Raw genomic sequence first — 23,501 nt, 5'->3', positions numbered from 1 at the left:
AGAGCTGGACATGACTGAACAACTTTCACTTCACATGCTTATAAAAAGGATTCTCAAGAGGTATAGGCATCGACTTTTTCTAGTCTGTTGTATATCATTCTATGATTTTCTTTTTTTAACTTCCAGAATGAGAACTCTGGTTTTCTTGGATAAAGTAAATAGTGGGAGAACAATGGAACATTAATTAAAATTCTGTTTGTTATGACAAAGCTGGAAATGTATAATAGCTATGATATCTGTAAGATAGCTATCAGCTTTTTCCAGGCACCACTATTTGGGCACAATACATGGAATTCTGTAAAATCTTTCCTTTTATACAATTTCATGAAAGATAAGTGAATATATTAAGTTAAAAAGTCCAAACATCAGTTTAGCGTGTATATATATATATATATATATATATATATACACTATATATTGAAATCTCCCCCTTCACTACTTTCTCCCCATTTTCTCCCACCTTCCACCCTGACCTCATTACTACTTTCCTCCCCAGGAGTAACCACTCTTAAAAATGGAATGTGGAGAATTGACATCAGCACCAAGGCTAAATAAGAGACCTTGTGTTCATGTTCCCCCCTCCACTGCCAATAATTTGGCATCCATCCATAGACAAAAGTAACTTCGTGAGATTCAGCACCATACACCAAGGGACCTTGGAGGACACTGCCCACCCATCTGTCAGGAAACACATATGTAGACCTCGGTCTTGGCTGTGGACCCTACAGTGGCCATGAACCAGCTCCAGCCATCCTGACCATGTTCTGGGAGCCCCTGAACACACTATATTAAACAGTCGCCCAAGGACAAGGGAGAGCTTTTGTGGATGTCCAGATTTTTAGTGGAGAAGTTCCAGCATGCTGTTGGAACAAAAACAAATAAGACTTTGCATTCATTGGAGAGGGTAAGAGAAATACTTTGACTTTTTATCCACATCACTCTCCCACAGGCTGCACAGCTTGGGGCCAGGAGAGATGATCTTGAATGTGAGCTGTGTGCCTGGAGCGTGGGAAGAGGCTGAGAGAGCAGCAGATAGGATTCTAGGAAGGAGGATCCTACTAACTGCTTCATGGACGCCTTTAAGAAGCTTGCCTGCCAGCTATGGGGGACACCTTGCCCACACATCCCCCTCACATGGCCCTAGTCACCCCCAGCCTAGGGGGTGCCTCCTCTCATCCCACCCCCCAACTCTGAGACTGGTGCCCTGTGAGTGCCCCTAATGGTGCTAGTGAGAGAGAGCTTTGGCACATGGTTTGTGAGCATGTTCAGAAAATCAGCCTGAAAATGTGGGCCAGGGAGAGACCACAAATTTGAGCTTTAGTCTTATCTTTGGAAAAACAGAAGGGAGGCTGTCAGCACTAGGCTTGGTGTGTTACAGGATCCACAGAGGGCATACAAGCTTAAGAATTCTTCCACAAGAGGGAGCAAGAATCATCAAGTAGTGAGTGAAGTGAAAGTTGCTCAGTCATTTCTGACTCTTTGCAACCTCAAGGACTATATACAGTTTATGGAATTCTCCAGGCCAGAATACTGGAGTGGGTACCCTTTCCCTTCTACAGTGGATCTTCCCAACCCAGGGATAGAACCCAGGTCTCCTGCATTGCGGGTGGATTCTTCACCAGCTGAGCCACAGGGAAATCCAAGAATACTGGAGTGTGTAGCCTGTCCCTTCGCCAGCAGATCTTCCTGACCCAGGAATCGAATCAGGGTCTTCTGTGTTGCAGGCTAATTCTTTACCACCTGAGCTATCAGGGAAGCCCAGTAGCCTTAGAAGATCTGAGAAAGCCTTGACATCTCTACTAGGGCTGATGGAAGATATTTCTGTCCTTAAAGCAATTAGTAAAGACTGGAGGAGATGACTGGAGAAGGCGATGGCACCCCACTCCAGTACTCTTGCCTGAAAAATCCCATGGATGGAGGAGCCTGGTAGGCTGCAGTCCATGGGGTTGCTAAGAGTCAGACACGACTGAGCGACTTCACTTTGACTTTTCACTTTCATGCATTGGAGGAGGAAATGGCAACCCACTCCAGTGTTCTTGCCTGGTGAATCCCAGGAATGGGGGAGCCTGGTGGGCTGCTGTCTCTGGGGTCACACAGAGTTGGACACGACTGAAGCGACTTAGCAACAGCAGCAGCAGAGGAGATGACTGCTCCACTGGAGAAGGGATAGGCTACCCACTCCAGTATTCTTGGGTGGCCCTTGTGGCTCAGCTGGTAAAGAATCTGCCTGCAATGCGGGAGACCTGGGTTCGATCCCTGGGTTGGGAAGATCCCCTGGAGAAGGTAAAGGGTAACCACTCCAGTATTTTGGCCTAGAGAATTCTGTGGAATCTATGGTCCGTGGGGTCACAAAGAGTCAGACACAACTGAGCATCAATGAGGCTAAGAGGAGACGACTGCTACTTAAAATATGAAGACAGCACAAAACATCAGGGAACATAAAAAGTCAAGGAAGTGTGACACCAAAGGATCACAGAAATCATCCAATAACTGACCCCAAAGATATGGAGGTATGAGATTTACTCTGTAAAGAATTTAAAATAGTTGTTTTAAGGAAATTCAGTAGCTATAAGAAAACACACACAAAGATAATTCAACAAAATCAAGAAAAAAATGCATAAAGTGAAAAGTTTAACAAAGAGATAAAAATCATAGAAAAGAAGCAGAAATTGTGAAACTGAAGAATACAATGAATGAAATGAAAGAACATGCAATAGAGAACATTCAGTATTATAGCTGATCAAGGAGAAGAAAGAATCAGTGAGATTGAAGACAGGAACTTTAAAATTATTCAGTTGGAGAATAAAGAAAAGAAAGACTACATAATCTATGAGATACCTTCAAAAGAATCTGTGAATTATTGGGGTTCCAGAAGAAGAAGAGAGAGAAATGGAATAGAAAGTTTATTTAAAGAAATAATGACTAGAAACTTCCCAGTTCTGGGGAAAGATTTATATATCCAGATTCATGAAGCTTCTAAGTCATCAAACAATCTCAACTTAAAGAATCCTCTCCAAGACACCTTATAATAAAACGGTCAAAAATCAGAGAGGATCTTAAAAGCTGCAAAAGAAAAGAAACTTGTGTCTTATTAGGGGAACCTCTGTAAGGCTATTAGTAGGTTTTTCAGCGGAAACCTTACAGGCCAGGAGAGAGTGGGATGTGTTTTATTTCAAAGTGCTGAAATTAAAACTGGCCAACCAAGAGTTATCCTTTTGAAATACAGTATAGATAGCAACTTTCCCTGGCAACCAGAAGCTGAGGTAGTACATTACTGCTAGAACTGCCTGACAAGAAATGCTCTTCAAACAAGAGCATTGTTCAAAGTGAAACGAAAGGACAATAGTTAGTAACATGAAACATATGAAAATAAACAACACACTGGTAGAGATAAGTACATAGTCCAATTCAGGATACCCTAATACTGTAAGATGGTGTGTTAGCCATTTAGCTCTAGTATAAAGGTTAAATGGAAAGAGTATTAAAAATAACTACAGCAACAATAATTTGTTAATGGACATACAATATAAAATAGGTGAATTGTGACATCAAAAACAAAAGATGGATAGTAAAAGGGTAGAGTTTTTGCATGTGATTGAAGTTAAGTTATCAGTGTAAAATAGACTGCTGTATGCATAATATGTTTTATGTAAGCCTCATGGTAACCACAAAACAAAAACCTAGAGTAGGTTCACAGACAATAAAGAGAAGGGAGTTATAGCATACCACTAAGGAAAATCATCTGTTTGCAAAGGAAGGCAGCTAGAGAGGAAAGAGGGGAAAAGAGCACTATAAAACTTAACAAGATGGCAGTAATAAGTCCTCTTCTATCAATAATTACTCTAAATGTAAATAGATTAACTCTCCAGTCAAAAGGTATAGGGTAGCTGGATAGCTGTTGGTGGGAATGCAAACTAGTACAGCCACTATGGAGAACAGTGTGGAGATTCCTTAAAAAACTGGAAATAGAACTGCCTTATGATCTAGCAATCCCACTGCTGGGCATACACACTGAGGAAACCAGAAGGGAAAGAGACATGTGTACCCCAATGTTCATCGCAGCACTGTTTATAATAGCCAAGACATGGAAGCAACCTAGATGTCCATCAGCAGATGAATGGATAAGAAAGCTGTGGTACATATACACAATGGAGTATTACTCAGCCATTAAAAAGAATACATTTGAATCAGTTCTAATGAGGTGGATGAAACTGGAGCCTATTATACAGAGTGAAGTAAGCCAGAAGGAAAAACATACAGTATACTAATGCATATATATGGAATTTAGAAAGATGGTAACAATAACCCGGTGTACAAGATAGCAAAAGAGACACTGATGTATAGAACAGTCTTATGGACTCTGTGGGAGAGGGAGAGGGTGGGAAGATTTGAGAGAATGACATTGAAACATGTAAAATATCATGTAGGAAACGAGTTGCCAGTCCAGGTTCGATACACGATACTGGATGCTTGGGGCTGGTGCACTGGGATGACCCAGAGGGATGGTATGGGGAGGGAGGAGGGAGGAGGGTTCAGGATGGGGAACACATGTATACCTGTGGCGGATTCATTTTGATATTTGGCAAAACTAATACAATTATGTAAAGTTTAAAAATAAATTAAAAAAAAAAAAAAAGACCAAACTATATGCTGCCTACGTGAGACTCACTTGAGCTTTAAGGACACATGGGCTCAAGGTGAAGGGATTGAAAAAGATATTCAGTACAAGTGGAAACCAAGAGTAGGGATAGCTATACGTATATCAAAGTAGACTTTAAATAAAAAAGCTTCAATAAGAGGCAAAGAAAATCATTATAATGATAAAAGGATCAATTCATCCCAAGATATAACCATCATAAATACATATGCATGCAGTATTGGAGCAACTAAGTATATTAAGCAAATACTAACCGATCTGAAGGGAAAAATAGGCGAGTAGTACACTGTTAATAGGATACTTCTAAAAATGGGCAGAAGAACTGAATAGACATTTTTCCAAAGAAGATATACAAATGGCCAACAAGTATCTGAAAAGATGCTCAGAATCAATAATCACATCAGGGCAATGGAAATCAAAATGACAGAGATATATCACCTCTCATCCATTAAAACAGCTGCTCTCAAACGGATAAGAGATAGATGTTGAGAATGTGGAGAGAAGGGAATCCTCACGTACTGCCAATGGGACTGTGAATTGTTGCAGCCACTATGGAAAACAGTGTGGAAGTTGCTCAGAAAATTAAGAATAGAGCTGGCATATTATCCAGCAGTCCCACTTCTGGGTGTTTATTCAGAGGAAATGAAATCATTTTCCCTAGAGATGCTTGCATCCCCATGTTCCTTGCAGCATTTTTCATAGTAGTGAAAATGTAGAAGCAACCTAAGTTTCAATCAGTGGGTGAATGGATAAAAGTGCTGTCTCTCTGTCTGTCTCTCTCTCTCTCTCTCATACACACACACAGGGGAATATTTTTCAGCCGTGAGAAAGAAGGAAATCCTGCCATTTGTGACAAAATAGATGAACCTTGAGGACATTATGCTAAGTGAAATAAATCAGAGAAGAGAAAGACAGGTACTAGATATCACTTATGTGTGGAATCTAAAAAATCTGAACTGTTGGAAACAGAATAGATGGTGTTTTCCAGGGGCTTGAAGATGGGGAAAATGAGGAAATGTTGGTTAAAAGGTACAAAGTTTTCAGTTATGAGATGATTAAATGTACAGTATAGTGATTATGGTTAAGGATATTGTATTATATATTGGAAAGTTGCTAAGAGAGTAAGTATATTCTTACCACAAAATAAAAGGATGATTATATAGTGTGGTGGAGGTGTTAACCAATGCTACTGTGGTAATTTTTGCAATATACCAAGTATATCAGTTATACAACTGAAACTTATATGTCAATTATATCACTTTAAGCAGGAAAAAGTTTAGTGTATCTTTTCAAGCATTTATGCATATATATATCTCTCTATATATTACCTAAATATACAGTTTTGTTTTGTTGTAAATCAATGGGGTTACAATAGTTACGTCTTAATCTGACTTGTGCTTTTATCCATTGTAAATATCCTGGAGATCTTTTGATCCCAAATATGACTCCATCTTATTCTTTAAATGGCTGCTTTGTAGTTCACATTATGGCTGCACTGTCATTTTTATAACTAATCTGCTATTTTTGTATACTTAGGTTTATTTTAGTTATTTGCTTTTCAGATAGTGCTTAAAAAACCTGTTTACAAATGTTTAATCACATGAGTCAGTGTTTCTGTAGGTTAGACTCCTATAAATGGAACTTCTGGATCAAAGGTTCTATGCAATTAAAGCTTTGTTAGATTTTGTCAAATTACTCTTTACTTGTGTATTAGCTAACCCTGAAAATTAGATGGTGAAATTGAATTTACTGTGTTCTTGCCTGGAGAATCCCAGGGACGGGGGAGCCTGGTTGGCCGCCGTCTGTGGGGTCGCACAGAGTTGGACACGACTGAAGCGACTTAGCAGCAGCAGCAGCAGCAACATGCCATATTTTTATGAAGCCACATTAACCCTTGTGCAACACAGTAGATTATAAATAAATGACAAGAAATCATGCGGAGTTGCTGACTTACAGGCTTGAAACAAATCTGTTTCTATTATCTCAGTCATTGTAGGGAAACTTCCAGGTTCTTATGTACAGTATGATATAGCTGAACAGAATCTCTAAAAATCTGCCCAGTGTCATTTTTGTGTGAAGTTAGGTTGGATGTAGATAAGCAGATCTGTTCATTGTAACATCGCTGCTTCTCCAGATAACCGTCAAGACTAGAGGCCTTACTCAGTTAGCATATGAACAACAAAAGTAGGACTTTTCTCCAGCAGGCTAACAGAGTATCACAACTTCCCAGTAAGCCTATGTGAACATTCAGTTGCTTTGTATATCCAAGCAAGAGCCCTGATTGCTTGAACATACCCTAAGGTGTCAGTATGGCAAAGTAGTTAAGAACATGAACACTGCAACCAAAATGCTTGGGTTGAATCCTACCACTTTTCTGCTCTTTGACACTGGGCAAGTTTCGTAACTTCTCTGTGCTTTATTTCTTTATTCCTCTGTAAAATGAGAAGAAGAAGAATGCCTGCTTTTTAGAGTGGTAGGCACTAATAAGAATATTATTAATAATTAAATACAGAGAGTTTAGAATGGATCCTGGCACTTTGCTTTTTGATAATGTTGATGATATAGGCCCACTTATTTACATCTCAAATTCTTTTACTGAGTTTATGGCAGTTTTATTGAGATATTTTAAGAATATGAACAGAATCTTCATCTGTAGTTTATAGAAGAGAATCATCATTAAAGGTTAGTTTGTACTTTCCTTTTTCTTCCCATAATAGAGAGGAGATCATCACCAACATTGGACTCCAGTCCAGCTTTGTAGGGCCTATGAGTACATGCAGCAGGTTAAGCAGGCAGTCCCTACTCTTGGAGTTTACCTTCCAAGACAGACAACATTGGTGTAGATGATCAAGTAAAGGTCACAAAAATAGTGGACCATGAGTTGGCCAGACACTTTAAACATAGAAGATGTCCTATATAACGGAAATTTACTGTATTACAACCCATTAAAGTATAGAATTTAGTAGAGGGTACATATATCTCACAGTTTTGGACTAAATACTTAGAGGAAATCATAATAGAATCATACAATGTGGACCTCCAGAAGAGCGATTAAGAAATTTATACTGGGCAGAGGTAATTACTGTGGGACAGGGATGGAGGAGTTGGGGAACAAAAGTTAATCCTGTAAATTGTATAAAGTGAAAGAAAACTGATCCTGTGGCTACTGCTTAATAAACCAGTGTGACATGCTGGGAAGACCTGATATGGTGGGTAGACCATGGATTTGGGGGCAAAAATAACCTGAGCAAATCATGGCTTAGCTATCTGCAGACTGTGCCCTCTCTGGAGCTCTTTAAATTCTAAGGAAAACTGTTTTCCCTTCCAGCTGAGGCTGCAAAAAAGGTAAGATTTGTAGCGCAGCTTAGAAACAGGTGTATTCAGGGGTGCTTTTTCATTCCAGCCCTGACGTTTTTTTAAAGTTCATAAAATTTTTTTCCTTTTTTACTCTTAAAAAATGCTTTCCTGTGTATTTATTAATGGAATAAGAATATTAGTGATTGTATTGATTAAGGCTACCATAACAAAGTACCACAGCCTGGATGGCTCAAACCACAGAAATGTATTTTCTCATAGTTCTGGAGGTTAGAAGTCCAAGATGAAGGTATTGACGGGGATGATTTCCTCTGAGGTTTCTCTCCTTGACTTGAAGATGGCTGTCTTCTTTCTCTGTCTTCTCATGGTCCTTCCTTTGTGCATACACAGGTCTGTGTCCTAATTTCCTCCTCTTATAAGGACACTAGTCATATTGAATTGGGACCCACCATGAACACTTCACTTTTTTTCCCACTTGTCACAACAAACACTTCACTTTAATGCAGTCACCTTTCAAAGTCTCTCATCTCTTGCATAGTCACATTCTGAGCAACAGATTAGGACTTTAACATATGAATTTGCAGGGGGCACAGTTTAACCCATGACAGTGATTTAAGAAAAAATAATCTCCCTCATAAATTTCCTTAACTGTAAAATGGGCATATAAAAATGATTACCTTGTTCTATGTATGATTTTTGTAAGGATTATAATGAGATAAATTCAAGTCAGTTTCCTGGCACAACTGAGTCATATAATAGGTACTTTGCAGGTGTTAAATGTCTTCCTTTCCTGCTTTTTGACAGGGGGAAAATTTTTTGAAATTGCTGGATAAAAAGGAGAGATACAGATCTTACTTGCTGAAGTGATAGGGTGTGGGTGTGTGTTTTTTTTAACTTTTTATTTTATATTGGGACATAGCTGATTAACAGTGTTGTGATGGTTTCAGGTGAACAGCAAAGGGATTCAGCCATACATATACTGTACACATTCTCTTCCAAATCCCCTTCTGTTCAGGCTGCCGCATAACATTGAGCAGAGTTCTATGTGCCATACAGTAGGTCCTTATTGGTTATCAATTTTAAATATAGCAGTGTGTACATGTCCATCCCAAATTCCCTAACTGTCCCTTCCCCCTGGCAGCCATGAGTTTATTTTCTAAGTCCCTGAATCTCTTTCTGTTTTGTATATGAATTCATTGGTTCATTTTTTTGTATTCTGTATATAAGTGATATCATATGATATTGATCTTTCTCTGTCTGACTTCCTTCACTCAGTATGACAATCACTGGGTCCATCCATGTTACTGCAAATAGCATTATTTCATTCTTTTTAATGGTTAAGTAGTATTGCATCATATATATACCAGTGTCTCCTACACTGCAGGTGGATTCTTTACCCACTGAGCCATCGTCAGGGAAGCCGCAGTATATGTATCACACCTTCTTTATCCATTCATCTGTCAGTGGACATTTACGTTGCTTCCATGTTGGTTACTGTAAACAGTGCTGCAATGAGCATTAGGGTGCACATAACCTTTCAGATCATGGTTTTCTCCAGACATATCCCCAGGAGTAGGATTGCAGGGTCATACGGTAGCTCTACTTTTAGGTTTTTTAAGGAACCTCTATACTATTCTTCAGAGTGGGTGTACCAGCTTATTTTCCCGAGTAGGAGGGTTCCCTTCTCTCCAGGGTGTGGATGTTTTAAGTGTCAGAGAAACTGGGATAGCCAGGGTAGGAGGGGTGGGGCAGTGGAAAAAAAAGTTTTTATTTATTTTGGAGCATGAAGTGATCAAGAGCAAAGGAGCTGAGGTGACTTCAGATAGGCTCTGGGGCTGGGGTCTACTCCAGAACTCAAAAAGCCCAGAGAAGATCTTAGCCCTGAACTGAGAGAACTTCAGCAATAACATTAAGAATTGTAGACTGAAAGGGATCATGATTCAATTCCTTATTTTATGGAGGAGAAAGCTGACATTCAGAAAGATTAAGTGACAGGCTAAAATCACAGAGCTAAGCAATTGGTGGAAGACTAAATCTGAAAAATTATGCCTGTGATTGGAAGGAGAAGGATATGATAACTTGAAAACATCTGAATTCTACCAGACTGTCAGTACTAAAGCTATATCTTATTCATTATTGTATTTCCAGTAACCAAGGATATGCCCAGTGTTTAGTATTCAATGATAATTAAGTTGATTCAAAATAAATACTGAATTTGCAGGGAACTTGTTAAACTATGGGTAGGTGTACATTTTTGTAAGTAAAATAATGCAGTATATTTATGAAATATATGGACCATCTATAGTATAATCCTAAAAATCATACACAAAAAATTACTTCAATAAGTGAGTTTCTAAAACTGCTGAATCTAAGGACACTATTCAAAAACTGATTGTATTTCTTTATACCAGTAGTAAATACATAAATTCACATACACTACTATAGGGAGTGTAGGTTGCACAATCACCTTGGAAAACTGGCAGTATCCTCTAAAGCTGAATATACTCTTACCCAAACAATAGAATGGGAAAGACTAGAGATCTCTTCAAGAAAATTAGAGATACCAAGGGAACATTTCATGCAAAGATGTGTACAATAAAGGACAGAAATGGTATGGACCTAACAGAAGCAGAAGATATTAAGAAGAGGTGGCAAGAATACACAGAAGAACTATACAAAAAAGATCTTCATGACCCAGATAACCACAATGGTGTAATCACTTACCTAGAGCCAGACATCCTGGAATGTGAAGTCAAAGGGGGCCTTATGAAGCATCACTACGAACAAAGCTAGTGGAGGTGATAGAATTCCACTTGAGCTATTTCAAATCCTAAAAGAGGATGCTGTGAAAGTGCCGCATCCAACATGCCAACAAATTTGGAAAACTCAGCAGTGGCCACAGGACTGGAAAAGGTCAGTTTTCATTCCAATCCCAAAGAAAGGCAGCCAAAGAATGTTCAAACTACCACACAATTGCACTCATCTTACACGCTAGCAAAGTAATGCTCAAAATTCTCCCAGCCAGGCTTCAACAGTACATGAACTATGAACTTCCAGGTGTTCAAGCTGGATTTAGAAAAGGCAGAGAAACCAGAGATCAAATTACCAACATCCATTGAATCATCGAAAAGTAAGAGAATTCCAGAAAAACATCTACTTCTGCTTTATCAACTACACCAAAGCCTTTGACTGTGTGGATCACAAAAAACTGGAAAATTCTTCAAGAGATGGGAATACCAAATCACCTGACCTGCCTCCTGAGAAATCTGTGTGAAGGTCAGGAAGCAACGGTTAAAACTGGACATGAAACAATGGACTGGTTCCAAGTTGGGAAAGGAGTAAGTCAAGGCTGTATATTGTCACCCTGCTTATTTAACTTATATGCAGAGTACATCATGTGAAATGCCGGGCCGAATGAAGCACAAACTGGAATAAAGATTGCCGGGAGAAATATCAATAACCTCAGATATGCAGATGACACCACCCTTCTGGCAGAAAGTGAAGAAGAACTAAAGAGCCTCTTGATGAAAGTGAAAGAGGAGAGTGAAAAAGTTGGCTTAAAGCTCAATGTTCAGAAAACGAAGATCATGGCATCTGGTCCCATCACTTTATGGGAAATAGATGGGGAAACAGTGAAAACAGTGTCAGATTTTATTTTGGGGGGCTCCAAAATCACTGCAGATGGTGACTGCAGCCATGAAATTGAAAGATGCTTGCTTCTTGGAAGAAAAGCTATGACCCACCTAGACAGCATATTAAAAAGCAGAGATATTACTTTGCCAACAAAGGTCTATCTAGTCAAAGCTATGGTTTTTCCAGTAGTCATGTATGGATGTGAGAGTTGGACCATAAAGAAAGGTGAGTGCCAAAGAAATGATGCTTTTGAACTATGGTGTTGGAGAAGACTCTTGAGAGTCCCTTGGACTGCAAGGAGATCCAACCAGTACATCCTGAAGGAAATCAGTCCTGAGTATTCATTGGAAGGACTGATACTGAAGCTGAAACTCCAATACTTTGGCCACCTGATGCGAAGAACTGACTCATTTGAAAAGACCCTAATCCTGGGAAAGATTGAAGGCAGGAGGAGAAGGGGACGACAGAGGATAAGATAGTTGGATGGCATTACCAACTTGATGGACATGAGTTTGAGTAAGCTCTGGGAGTTGGTGATGGACAGGGAGGCCTGGCATGCTGCAGTCGAAGGGGTTGCAAAGAGTCAGACACAGCTGAGCGACTGAACTGAATTGAATTGATGATCAAGTAGTTAACTCTTTGGGTAGTATATATCCAGCAAGAGCACATATGCATATGTACTAAAAACCATGTGCAGGAATGTTTGTGGCTGCATTATTTGAAAGAGCTAGTAACTAGAAACAGCCCAAATGTCCATCAACAGTAGAATGAATCAATAAATCATGGCATATTCACATTGTGGGTATGATACAACAATCGATAAACTACAACTACACAAAACATATGGATGAATAAATCTTGTAAACCATAAAATAGCCCAGTCTCAAAAGAATGCATATTGAATACTGTATAATTTCACTTTTATATAAAGCTCCAGAAACAGGCAAAATTCTATGATGCTAGAATCAGGATACTGGTTACATTTGGAAAGGTGAAAAAGGATACTAGGGGGGCCTCAGAAGTGCTAGTCCTGTTCTGATTCTTGATTGAGCTGGATGCTTATTTTTACATTTTTATATATTTGTTATACTTAAATTACAAAAGGCTTAAAAGTGTATAGATGTTTGTGTGTTGAATTTTTATATATCATTGCTTAAGCTTTGAAATGGTAGCACATAAGTATTTTAAATAAGATTGAGGCAGCTATCTTAGAAGGTATAGCTGCTTCAGGATATATATTTAGATGTATAGCTGCCTAAAAACATAAATAAAATTTGAAAAGACATCCCCACCCAGTCTCCCACCCTTTTTTTGGTTCAGCGTGTTTTTTGTACTCTTACTCATCATTTATTTATGGAATTGTATTTTTAGTAAACAGAATAGTAGGGTATGCAGTATAGCTTTCCAGTATTTAAATATAATAGTTATTTCTCTCATAGAACTTTTAAGGTATCAAAAAGGATTAAGCTTAGAAGTGTGTATAATATGATCTCAATTTGTCTATCATCATCTCTATGTGTAAAGGAAAAACTTGAAGGATATAAGCTATACACATACTTTTTTCTGAGAAGGTGATAAACTTTCTATTTTTATATGTTTGATATTTGAAGTTTTTTAACATCAAAACGAAAGCATGGGTCACTTTTTGGTTTGAAAAATGTAAACTTTTTAAGAATTAAGCAAAAAGATAAATCTTAGTTATTACAGTATTTTATATTATAGAACTAGAAAAAGTCTCAGCCTTTTTTCCTTTTATGCTTTCTTATTAAAACTGTGTAAAACTTATCAGTTGAATACTATCAAGAAAAATGCCAATACTTTTCATCTTTAAATTCCCAATTAATGTAATCATTTAGATAAGCATAAAACTTTGATTTATGTGGTTGGTTTTTTTTTTCCTATTTTCCAAATTTTCTAGAATAAGCAATAGTACTTTTATAATAAAAGAGTATTTTACAAACAGAAATCTTTATTATTTCAATTTTTGCTTACAAGGTTAATATATTGTACCTTTAAAGGATTTTTCTCCACAGTATTTATTGTTCTTTTGTTCCAACTGGGAAGGGAAAAGCCAGACTGGAAGCTGTAAGAAGTTATTTTTGTGAGATGCTATTTTTCTAACTGTATTATCCAGAATTGCTAAATATACACACAATAGATCTTGAAGAAAATGTAAACTCTGGAATACAACCCTTTTTGTTGTATATTTTCCTTTCCAGAGTCAAGGCCTTTGACTCATGAGTATGCTCCCAAGGTGTTAACCTCCCTCCTTTTCCTCCTTGAATTTCCTAATTGCATAATTGTATTTGTCCTCTGTATACATAAATATACAAACCATCTTAAAATAAATTCAGTTTGATGGCTGATTAGTTTTATGCATTTGAATTGGTTGGTGATAAGAGGTCACAGGTCTTGTAAATATCCTTGGGAATTAGGAGATTGCTTAGAGATCATACCCTTTTGACTAGATTCATCTTCAACTTGGAAATAGCTTAGTTTTCACCCCCCTCCACTCTCCTGAAAAGTGGTCTGAAGACTCTAACTTAAGTGAATGAAATCAGAAATTTAGAGGTTTATTTTTCTTTAAAAATATAAACTGAGTGTTAGTATTTTTCAGACAATTAAGAGCTAATATCTACGGGCTTTGGTTATAGTTCTTATGCTGCTGATTAGGTATTCCTTGGTGGTGATTAGTGAATGTACAAATGCAATCATTTGGTAGGGCTTAATCACTCATATAAGAGAGAAGTTAGTTACCCAGAAGGAAAAATTGAAACTTATGTATAACTTTCATTAGCCTTATTTTTTTAATAGCAAAAAAAACAAAAAAAACCCACCAGTATTTGACTAAATTAGGAATATTGAATATTGAGTAATATAAGATAAATTGTTATTTAAAAGAAATAGAGAACCTAGGGGGATACACTTATATGAAGATACTGGTCCACTGTGTAGTATATTGTCTGTAGTACAGGTAGATTATGAATAGTTGACCCTTATCAAGCCAGGACAGATTTCCCTCATAGAGACAGAGAGAAAGAAGTGTACCTGAACAAGTGTATCTCCTTCTTTCTTTGTTTTGGGTAGTTGTACAAACCCAGTACATAAACCCCAAATTATAGCAGGTTTACTACATTACTCAGATTGAGAAGAAGAGAAATGTATGGCTATACCTTGTTTTTTTTTTTACAGGTCCTCTGAGGCAAGGGGAGAGTGAAATGCATGTATTTAGGCAATGCTGTATTTCTTTCTGGTGAGATGGGTTAAGGGCATGAGTCCTGAGGGTGGTTTAGAACTACTTGGAATGACGAGCTAGGGATGTGTGGGTGGCTGCTTACACCAAGCATTGCATGGTGCTGTGACTGTTAGGTTCAGAGGTAATTCTTCAAACGTGTAGTTCAAAAGCTTAGCTTTGTAGTCTCTAAAGGCCTGGTCTTTTATTGGGGATTATTCTAACCTGATTCAGTTCAGTTCAGTTGCTCAGTTGTGTCTGATTCTTTGTGACCCCATGGACTGCAGCATGCCAGGCTTCCCTGTCCATCACCAACTCCTGGAGCTTGCTCAAACTCATGTCCCTCGAGTTGGTGATGCCATCCAACCATCTCATCCTCTGTCGTCCCCTGCTCCTGTTGCCTTCAATCTTTTCCCAGCATCATTTCCAATGAGTCATTTCTTCGAATCAGGTGGCCAGAGTATTGGAGCTTCAGCTTCAGCGTCTGTCCTTCCAATGAATATTCAGGGTTGATTTCCTTTAGGATTGACTGGTTTGATTTTGCAGTCCAAGGGACTCTCAAGAGTCTTCTCCAACACCACAGTTCAAAAGCATCAATTCTTCGGTACTCATCTTTCTTTATGGTCCAGCTCTCACATCCATATGTGACTCCTGGAAAAACCATAGCTTTGACTAGACGGACCTTTGTTGGCAAAGTAATATCTTTGCTTTTTAATATGCTGTCTAGGTTGGTCATAGCTTTTCTTCCAAGGAGCAAGCATCTTTTAATTTCATGGCTGCAGTCACCATCTGCAGTTATTTTGGAACCTAAGAAAATAAAGTCTGTCATTGTTTCCATTGTTTCCTCATCTATTTGCCATGAACTGATAGGACCAGATGCCATGATTTTAGTTTTTTGAATGTTGAATTTTAAGCCAACTTCTTCTCTCTCCTCTTTCATTTTCATCAAGAGGCTCTTCAGTTCCTCTTCGCTTTCTGCCATAAGGGTGGTATCATTTGCATATCTGAGGTTATTGATACTTCTCCTGGCAATCTTGATTATAGCTTGTGCTTTATCCAACCTGGCATTTCACATGATGTACTCTGCATATAAGTTAAATAAGCGGGGTGACAATGTACAGCCTTGACGTACTCCTTTTCCTATTTGGAACAGTCAGTTGTTCCATGTCTGGTTCTAACTGTTGCTTCTTGTCCTGCATACAAATTTCTCAGGAGGCAGGTCAGGTGATCTGGTATTCCCATCTCTTGAAGAATTTTTCACAGTTTGTTGTGATCCACACAGTCAAAGGCTTTGGTGTAGTGAAAAAAGCAGAAGTAGATGTTTTTCTGGAACTCTCTTGCTTTTTCTGTGAGTCAGCAGATGTTGGCAATTTGATCTCTGGTTCCTCTGCCTTTTCTAAATCCAGCTTGAACATCTGGAAGTTCTTGGTTCACATACTATTGCAGCCTGGCTTGGATAATTTTGAGCATTACTTTGCTAGTGTGTGAGATGAGTGCAATTGTGTGGTAGTTTGAACAGTCTTTGGCATTGCCTTTCTTTGGGATTGGAATGAAAACTGACCTTTTCCAGTCCTGTGGCCACTGCTGAGTTTTCCAAATTTGCTGGCATGTTGGGTGCAGCACTTTCACAGCATCTTCTTTTAGGATTTGAAATAGCTCAAGTGGAATTCTATCACCTCCACTAGCTTTGTTCATAGTGATGCTTCATAAGGCCCCCTTTGACTTCGCATTCCAGGATGTCTGGCTCTAGGTGAGTGATCACACTATCGTGGTTATCTGGGTCATTAAGTTCTTTTTTGTATAGTTCTTCTGTGTATTCTTGCCACCTCTTCTTAATATCTTCTGCTTCTGTTAGGTCTATACCGTTTCTGTCCTTTATTGTATCCATCTTTGCATGAAATGTTCCCTTGGCATCTCTAATTTTCTTGAAATGATCTCTAGTCTTCCCCATTCTATTGTTTTCCTCTATTTCTTTGCATTGATCACTTAGGAAAGCTTTCTTTTCTCTCCTTGCTTTTCAAAGGAACTCTGCATTCAGATGGGTGTATCTTTCCTTTTCTCCTTTTCGTTTTGCTTCTCTTCTTTTCTCAGCTATTTGTAAGGCCTCCTCAGACAACCATTTTACTTTTTTGCATTTCTTTTTGTTGGGGATGGTCTTAATCACTGCCTCCTATACAATGTCATGCACCTCTAACCATATTCTTCAGGCACTCTGTCTATCAGATCTAATCCCTTGAATCTGTTTGTCACTTCCACTGTATAATAGTTAGCCATTTGATTTAGGTCATACCTGAATGGTTTCTTCATTTGAAGTATGAATTTTGCAATAAGGAGTTCATGATTTGAGCCACGGTCAGCTCCAGGTCTTGTTTTTGCTGACTGTATAGAGCTTCTCCATCTTCCACTGCAAAGAATATCATCTGTCTGATTTCAGAATTGACCATCTGGTGATGTCCATGTGTAGAGTTGTCTCTTGTGTTGTTGGAAGAGAGTGTTTATGACCAATGTGTTCTCTTGGCAAAACTCTGTTAGCCTTGGCCCTGCTTCACATTGTACTCTAAGGCCAAACTTGCCTGTTACTCCTTGACTCCCTACTTTTGCATTCCAGTCCCCTATAATGAAAAGGACATCTTTTTTTGGTGTTAGTTGTAGAAGGTCTTGCATGGAACCATTCAACTTCAGCTTCTTCAGCATTAGTTGTTGGGGCATAGACTTGGATTACTGTGATATTGAATGGTTTACCCTGGAAATGAACAGAGATAAGATCATTCTGTCATTTTTGAGATTGCACCCAAGTACTGCATTTCGGACTTTTTCATTGACTATGAGGGCTACTCCATTTCTTCTAAGGGATTCTTGCCCACAAAAGTAGGTATAATGGTCATCTGAATTAAATCTGCCCATTCCAGTCCATTTTAGTTCACTGATTGTTAAAATGTTAATGTTCACTCTTGCCATCTCCTGTTTGACCATTTCCAGTTTACCTTGATTCAATTTACCTTGAATCAAGGTAAACTTGATTCACAATTGCTATATATAAAAACCAAAATGCCATAGCTTTTTGACCCATTCAGGCCAGATTTCAGGGCCTTCTCTCCGAGGGTGACCAACTATCCCAGTGTGCCCATGACTTTTGTGGTGTTAGCACTGAAAATGTTGCTTCAAGAAAAAAAAAACCTCAATCTTGGGGAGCTCAGTCTCAGTCTCAGATGGATGGTTGATCAGCCTAACTTACTTCCCTGAGCCCCTTAGCTGCTGTCCCATGGGAGGAGGGGAAATGCATTCTCACTGCCACCGTGTACAGTCTACTCCCTGTAGTGCAGATGATGAGCAGTGCTTGCAGAGCAGTACATTCTAGGATGTAATTTCAGGGAGCAGGAATGTTGCTACCTCCCAAGTGTGCCCAGATGGTGCTCTTCTGACTTACCTATTGCTGCATAACAAATGACTGCAAAATTTAGAGGCTTAAAATAATATTTTATTCTCCTCCTGATTTCTGTGTTTCTTGGATTTGAGAAAAGCTCAGCTGACAGTTCTGGCTCCCTCACTGCGTTAGCTGCTACAACTGGAACAGCTGGGGATTGGTCAGACACCTCTTGTCTTCATGTCATCTTAAGGCCTCTCTGTACAGGCTAAACTTCAGGCTCTCCTAGTTGCCTCCAGGCAGGTGGCACTTACCTGACAGTTTAGGATGCCAGAGCAGGTGTTGCGGCCAACAAGTAGGAAGCTGCCTCAGATGTCACATCAGGTATTATTGCACAGCATCATTTTCACCGTAGCCACAGGATTCAGGTGAGGTGCACAGACTTCTTGATGATTAGAAGGTCTGTTGGGCTGGAGGTATTACTGCAACCATCTTCGTAAAATATAATCTGGCAAAATTACCTTAGTGGTTAGAAGATCTGTTGGGATGGAAACATTATTGCACCTATCTTTGGAAAATATAATGTGCCACAGTTACCTTAGCTTCCAAATGCAGTTTTTCATTAGTAAAAGTAGTGAAGTTGTCAAAATATTATTTTTCCTCCTCAAGTTTTGTAATGCAGTTTTTATTTTGAATGAAAACAAAAAGGTCAGACAGTAAATGTTTCTTGAATTATTCTGAAAACCCTTTACCATGTTCTACTAGAATGATTAAATATATATGTGTGTGTGTGTGTGTATTACATGTATGTATATGTGACTCTCTCACTCTTTATATATACATATATATATATATATATTCCAGAAAAGTCAACTGACCTGTATAAGTGTAGCAAAAGTTCATTTGCTTCCATTGTAAGAATTTTAGGGTGTGTATGTGATGTATGGCAGTTTCCATACACGCGTGCACCCCAGAGGCTAGAAAGGAAAGAGTGATTGTGAGGAGACAACGACAGTAGGGGCTTAGGATCACTTCAGGTTGAAGAAGGGGTCCACAGCAGGCTAGAACTCCGAAGACATGGGTGGCTGGAGAGGGAGCTTAGGGACAAGGGCAGTGACTGTCATTTAGAAGTGAAGGGCAGGTATGCGTGTAACATCCCTTGGTATCATCATTCAGTTTGAAATGTGGCTTCTAATGTTGTGATGCAGCTTTCTTAGACTGACTCCCATTGTGATGCTTAAGATCTGTGAGTCATTCTTTCTGATAGCCTCCAGCTTCTCACTTCAGAGTAATGGAAATTGGAATTTTAAAAAATCCAATGCAGTTATTTGGGGAATTTTCTGACAGTGCAGTTTTAGCAAAGTTTCAGGAAAGCATGCTACAAATCTGAATTTTATTAAACTGATATTTTTTGGTTTGATATGTGTTTTATGTTGCAACATTTATGATTCTTACATGAGTTCTATTGTTTTATTCTAAACATTATTTTATTGAGGAAAATTTCAAAAATTAAAAAAAAATGGGATAGCAGAAAGATTATAATTCTAAGCAACCATTTGTTTAAAAAAATATTTTATCTGTTTGAATTGTAGGAATACTGTAATACAGTCCAGCTAGATTCTGGGATAGATTATCGGAAAAGGGAACTTCCTGCTGCAGGAAAACTCTACTACCTGTAAGTTTTTTTTTTTAATTTTAATGTTCTTAAGTTTAATATCTAATAATTTATCAGGAAAAGATGAGAAAAATAAGCAAGGTAATTATTAGAACGTGAAAGGCTAATTCTGAAGCCTGTGATTTTTCAAATACAAAATGTTGTAATGTTAACTTCTTTAAACTGTGTTTTTTGCCATCCACATTTGCATGATTTATAATGTGTGATTGGAGGAAACCCTAATTAGTTTTTTAGGGAGGAGTGATGACAGATGGTTAGAAAGTAATGAGTATCCTCTTATAAGAAACTCTAGTATTAAGAGAATATCTTTATTGTGCTAAAGTAATTAATTATTTGTGGACATCTTCTGACAAATGTGTCATTTCTGTTCCCTGAAAATTGTGTTTTATTTTGTCAGACAATCTGTTTGTATTTATCTCTGTTGATTGACTTCCATACATAACTATGTAAAATATATATACACAAGTACAACTGGATATATTTTGTCTTCTAGAAGCTCATTCTCCCAAGTAGGAGCAATTTATAATAATAGATGTAGTCAGCTTGGGTAGTTAATGCTGAAAACAAATATAGTTTGTTTTAAAATGTCACTTGTGAGAACCTGAAAAGGAAAAAGTTGCTTTACCAATGCAGAGTGTTTAGCATATGCTGGTAATGTTGGACACATAGTGGGTTCTCAGTAAATAGATCTGTCTTAAGGGCTAATTGTGATTTAACTCAAAGGCATGTTTCTGCTAATTTAAATTTTGATGACTACGTGTGTATGAGAGGTTCAGAAAAGTTCTCGTCTCTGCCACCTTGTAAGCAGAAGTACTTTACTGTTTTTGAAGCAGAAATTAGCTAGAAAAATCACATAATTAAAATTGCATACTTTACAGTGTACCAAGGGGACTATTTCAGTTTATTATTCAGATTCTGATGATTATTATAGGAGGTTCTTCATCTGCCCTTAAGTACTTTGTCTTTAAAGTACTTTATAATTTTGAAAAATTCTTAGAGCACTTTTTTTCTGCTTTAACTAGGACTTTATCCTCTCCATTTCTTTTATCTTTGGGCTTTCCTGTCTTTTATTTTTCTGACCTTCACAAGATTTCCCTGAAGCTTTGCTACCTGTTTCTCGATATGCCAGATGTATGGTACTTAGAAATTAATTTATTACTATTCCTTTTATTTTTTCAACAAATCCTTGCTCCCTGTTTTCCCACAAAATATATTCTTATGTCGAAGAATTAAAACATTTTCCTAAAAGGAAATCCCTTCACTAAAGATGGTTGTCTAAGTCATGAAATTTGTTTCTTGGTCCTTGAGAGGTCTCAGTGGAATTTACAGGAAGTGGAAAGTCTGCTTTTGCTTCAGCAGAGCCTCTTTTTCTCTGAGCTACCCTGTATTGCCTCTTCTTCTTCCTGATGAAAGTAATATAATTCTAACATCAAAATTCAGGTTTGTGCTTTAAACATGTACTGGAAGAAGTCAGAATCTAACAACATCCCAGAGTCCAGAAAACGAGAATGTACAAAGGCTACCATGAAACTCTGGAATAGCTTTCTTAAAAATATATAAATTCTTTAATCCTCAAAGAAAGTAGATTTATTTATGAATTTTTAACATCAAAAGAGCTTTACCACAGTCTGATAATCAAGAATAGAGAGCCTGGGGGCACACCTCAGAGGGAAGGCAGATATGTGCACCAGAGAAGAATTAGGAATTAAGTCATCTCAGAAGTGGGAGAATAAAGATACCCAGATGGGATGATAGGGGTTTCATTTATATTGTTGCACAGGAGCCTTTGGGTAGAACTTCTTTCATGAGAGAGTAAAAGAAAAGTTCCTGGGGTCATGTTAACATTTCTGATTTAATTAGGTTTCATTTTATCTTGTTCCTGCAGGAAAATTTATTAATTTCCCCTCTATGACAGATTTTAATATGCCATGTTATTTATTGCCCTTTTACGACAGGAAACATCACTGCTGAGGGGTCCATAGGATGCTGCCCCTGACCATTTTGCTGTCAGTTCTGTGAAGGGTTTTGTTTTCCTGAAGAGAGGGGATCAGATCACCTTAGACTCACCCTCCTTCTCTGTCTCTTTTCCTCAGGATCTGAGTAGCACAGGTCCTTTTTTTCTGACTAAATCTGTTGAAGAAAGTTCCTGTTCAAACACTGTATCTCTACCATGCTCACATGTAAACACCCTGCCCCCAGCATGGAAGCCATGGCCTCAGTGGAATATTTTAAACTGAACTAAAAAGGGTAGAGGCAGGTGTTGGGATTTGATTTTGGATTTGATTTCGCCCTACTTACGAAGTAATAGCTTTGCCTGTATTGTTTCATGGATGCTGGCAGAAGACACAAGAAACCTGTGTCAGAGACAAAGGATTTTATTACTCTAGGCACAGATAGCATGTTGAGTCAGTTCCCTTCTCGCTTCCTAGTCCCATTAGGGAGGAGAAGAGGAGTTTTGCTGAGGGCCCAGATGGGTGCCTGCACTTGCAATGCGTTGTGTTATAGGAGAGGGACTCTGAGTATGGGGAATGGACCACTTTATAGCCAGAAGTAAGCAAGACTGCTTTTTGTCTCAAGGGAGATATTGCCTCATCCCTCGAAGCTTCTTGCTACAAACACACCTTAAGAGATGGTTAAGGCCTTGCATTCTTGGCCTTCTCAGCAAGCTGTGTGGGTGAGTGGGAGACTCAGAGAGGACTGTCTGTCCTCACAGGGGATGTTTACCAGACTTTTAACCTTTATTTATTAAAGAAATAAAATTTCCCTTTATTTCCTTTGATTCCTATCTGCCAAAGTCATCTACCACTTCAACAAAATTACTTCTGACTACTATTCAATTATTTAACCCCTGAATTGTTTCAAGACCATTTCAGCTCCATAGATATGGAAACTATGATCATACTGAAATGATGAACATTTTATGTTACAACTCACGTACCAATGCAGTAGACATAAGAGATGTGAGTTTGATCCCTGGGTTGGGAATATCCCCTGGAGGAGGACATGGCAACCCACTCCAGTATTCTTGCCTGGAGAATCGCATGGACAGAGCCGCCTAGTGGGCTATGGCCCACAGGGCTGCAAAGAGTCAGAAACGACTGAAGCGACTTAGCACGGCACAGCACATGTGTTACAACTTTTCAGGCACAGACCAAATACTCACATATTTTTACCTGACTAATATAGTACATGTATTCATCCATCTTTTGAACAGTTTTAAGGAGTTTATTCTTAAATACTTTTATCAATGGAAACTTCATGTCCCAAGTGCTCTTAATTTTCCACTTGGGAAACATCTATTCCAAATAGTAAATTACTTCTAAGAATATATCTTCGAGCATCATTTAAAAAAAAAATTGCTGCTAAAAATGCACAGCTTCAAGGTTAGAGCTCTGTTTTAGAAGAAAGGTCTGTGAAAACAAAGACTGGAACTCATCCATGTTGAAACTTACTCCCTTGCAATTAAAAACTTGTTTGCCTCTGATATTCCCTGCACATGTTCCCCTGCCCCCAACCGGGACAACCATCGATAAAAATTTAAAGCATTTTCTTAGCTTGATTGTCACATCTTCTCATCCCTAAAACTTCGACAGAGATCTGTCCTCTGCCTGAAAGGTTGCCACCT

General features: G+C 38.4%; 1 protein-coding gene across 1 annotated transcript in view; it reads left to right on the top strand.

Moving 5' to 3' along the window:
• Positions 1-23,501, top strand: part of AFG1L (AFG1 like ATPase) — a 198,098-nt gene that overhangs the window by 103,748 nt on the left and 70,849 nt on the right. Inside the window, exon 8 of the mRNA XM_061427653.1 lies at positions 19,794-19,876. Coding sequence (XP_061283637.1) covers positions 19,794-19,876 — 83 coding nt within the window. The remainder of the gene's footprint in view (positions 1-19,793; positions 19,877-23,501) is intronic.

Source organism: Bos javanicus, chromosome 9, assembly GCF_032452875.1.
Source record: "Bos javanicus breed banteng chromosome 9, ARS-OSU_banteng_1.0, whole genome shotgun sequence".
NCBI classification, from domain to species: domain Eukaryota; kingdom Metazoa; phylum Chordata; class Mammalia; order Artiodactyla; family Bovidae; genus Bos; species Bos javanicus.
This window is presented reverse-complemented; position numbering and strand designations above follow the sequence as displayed.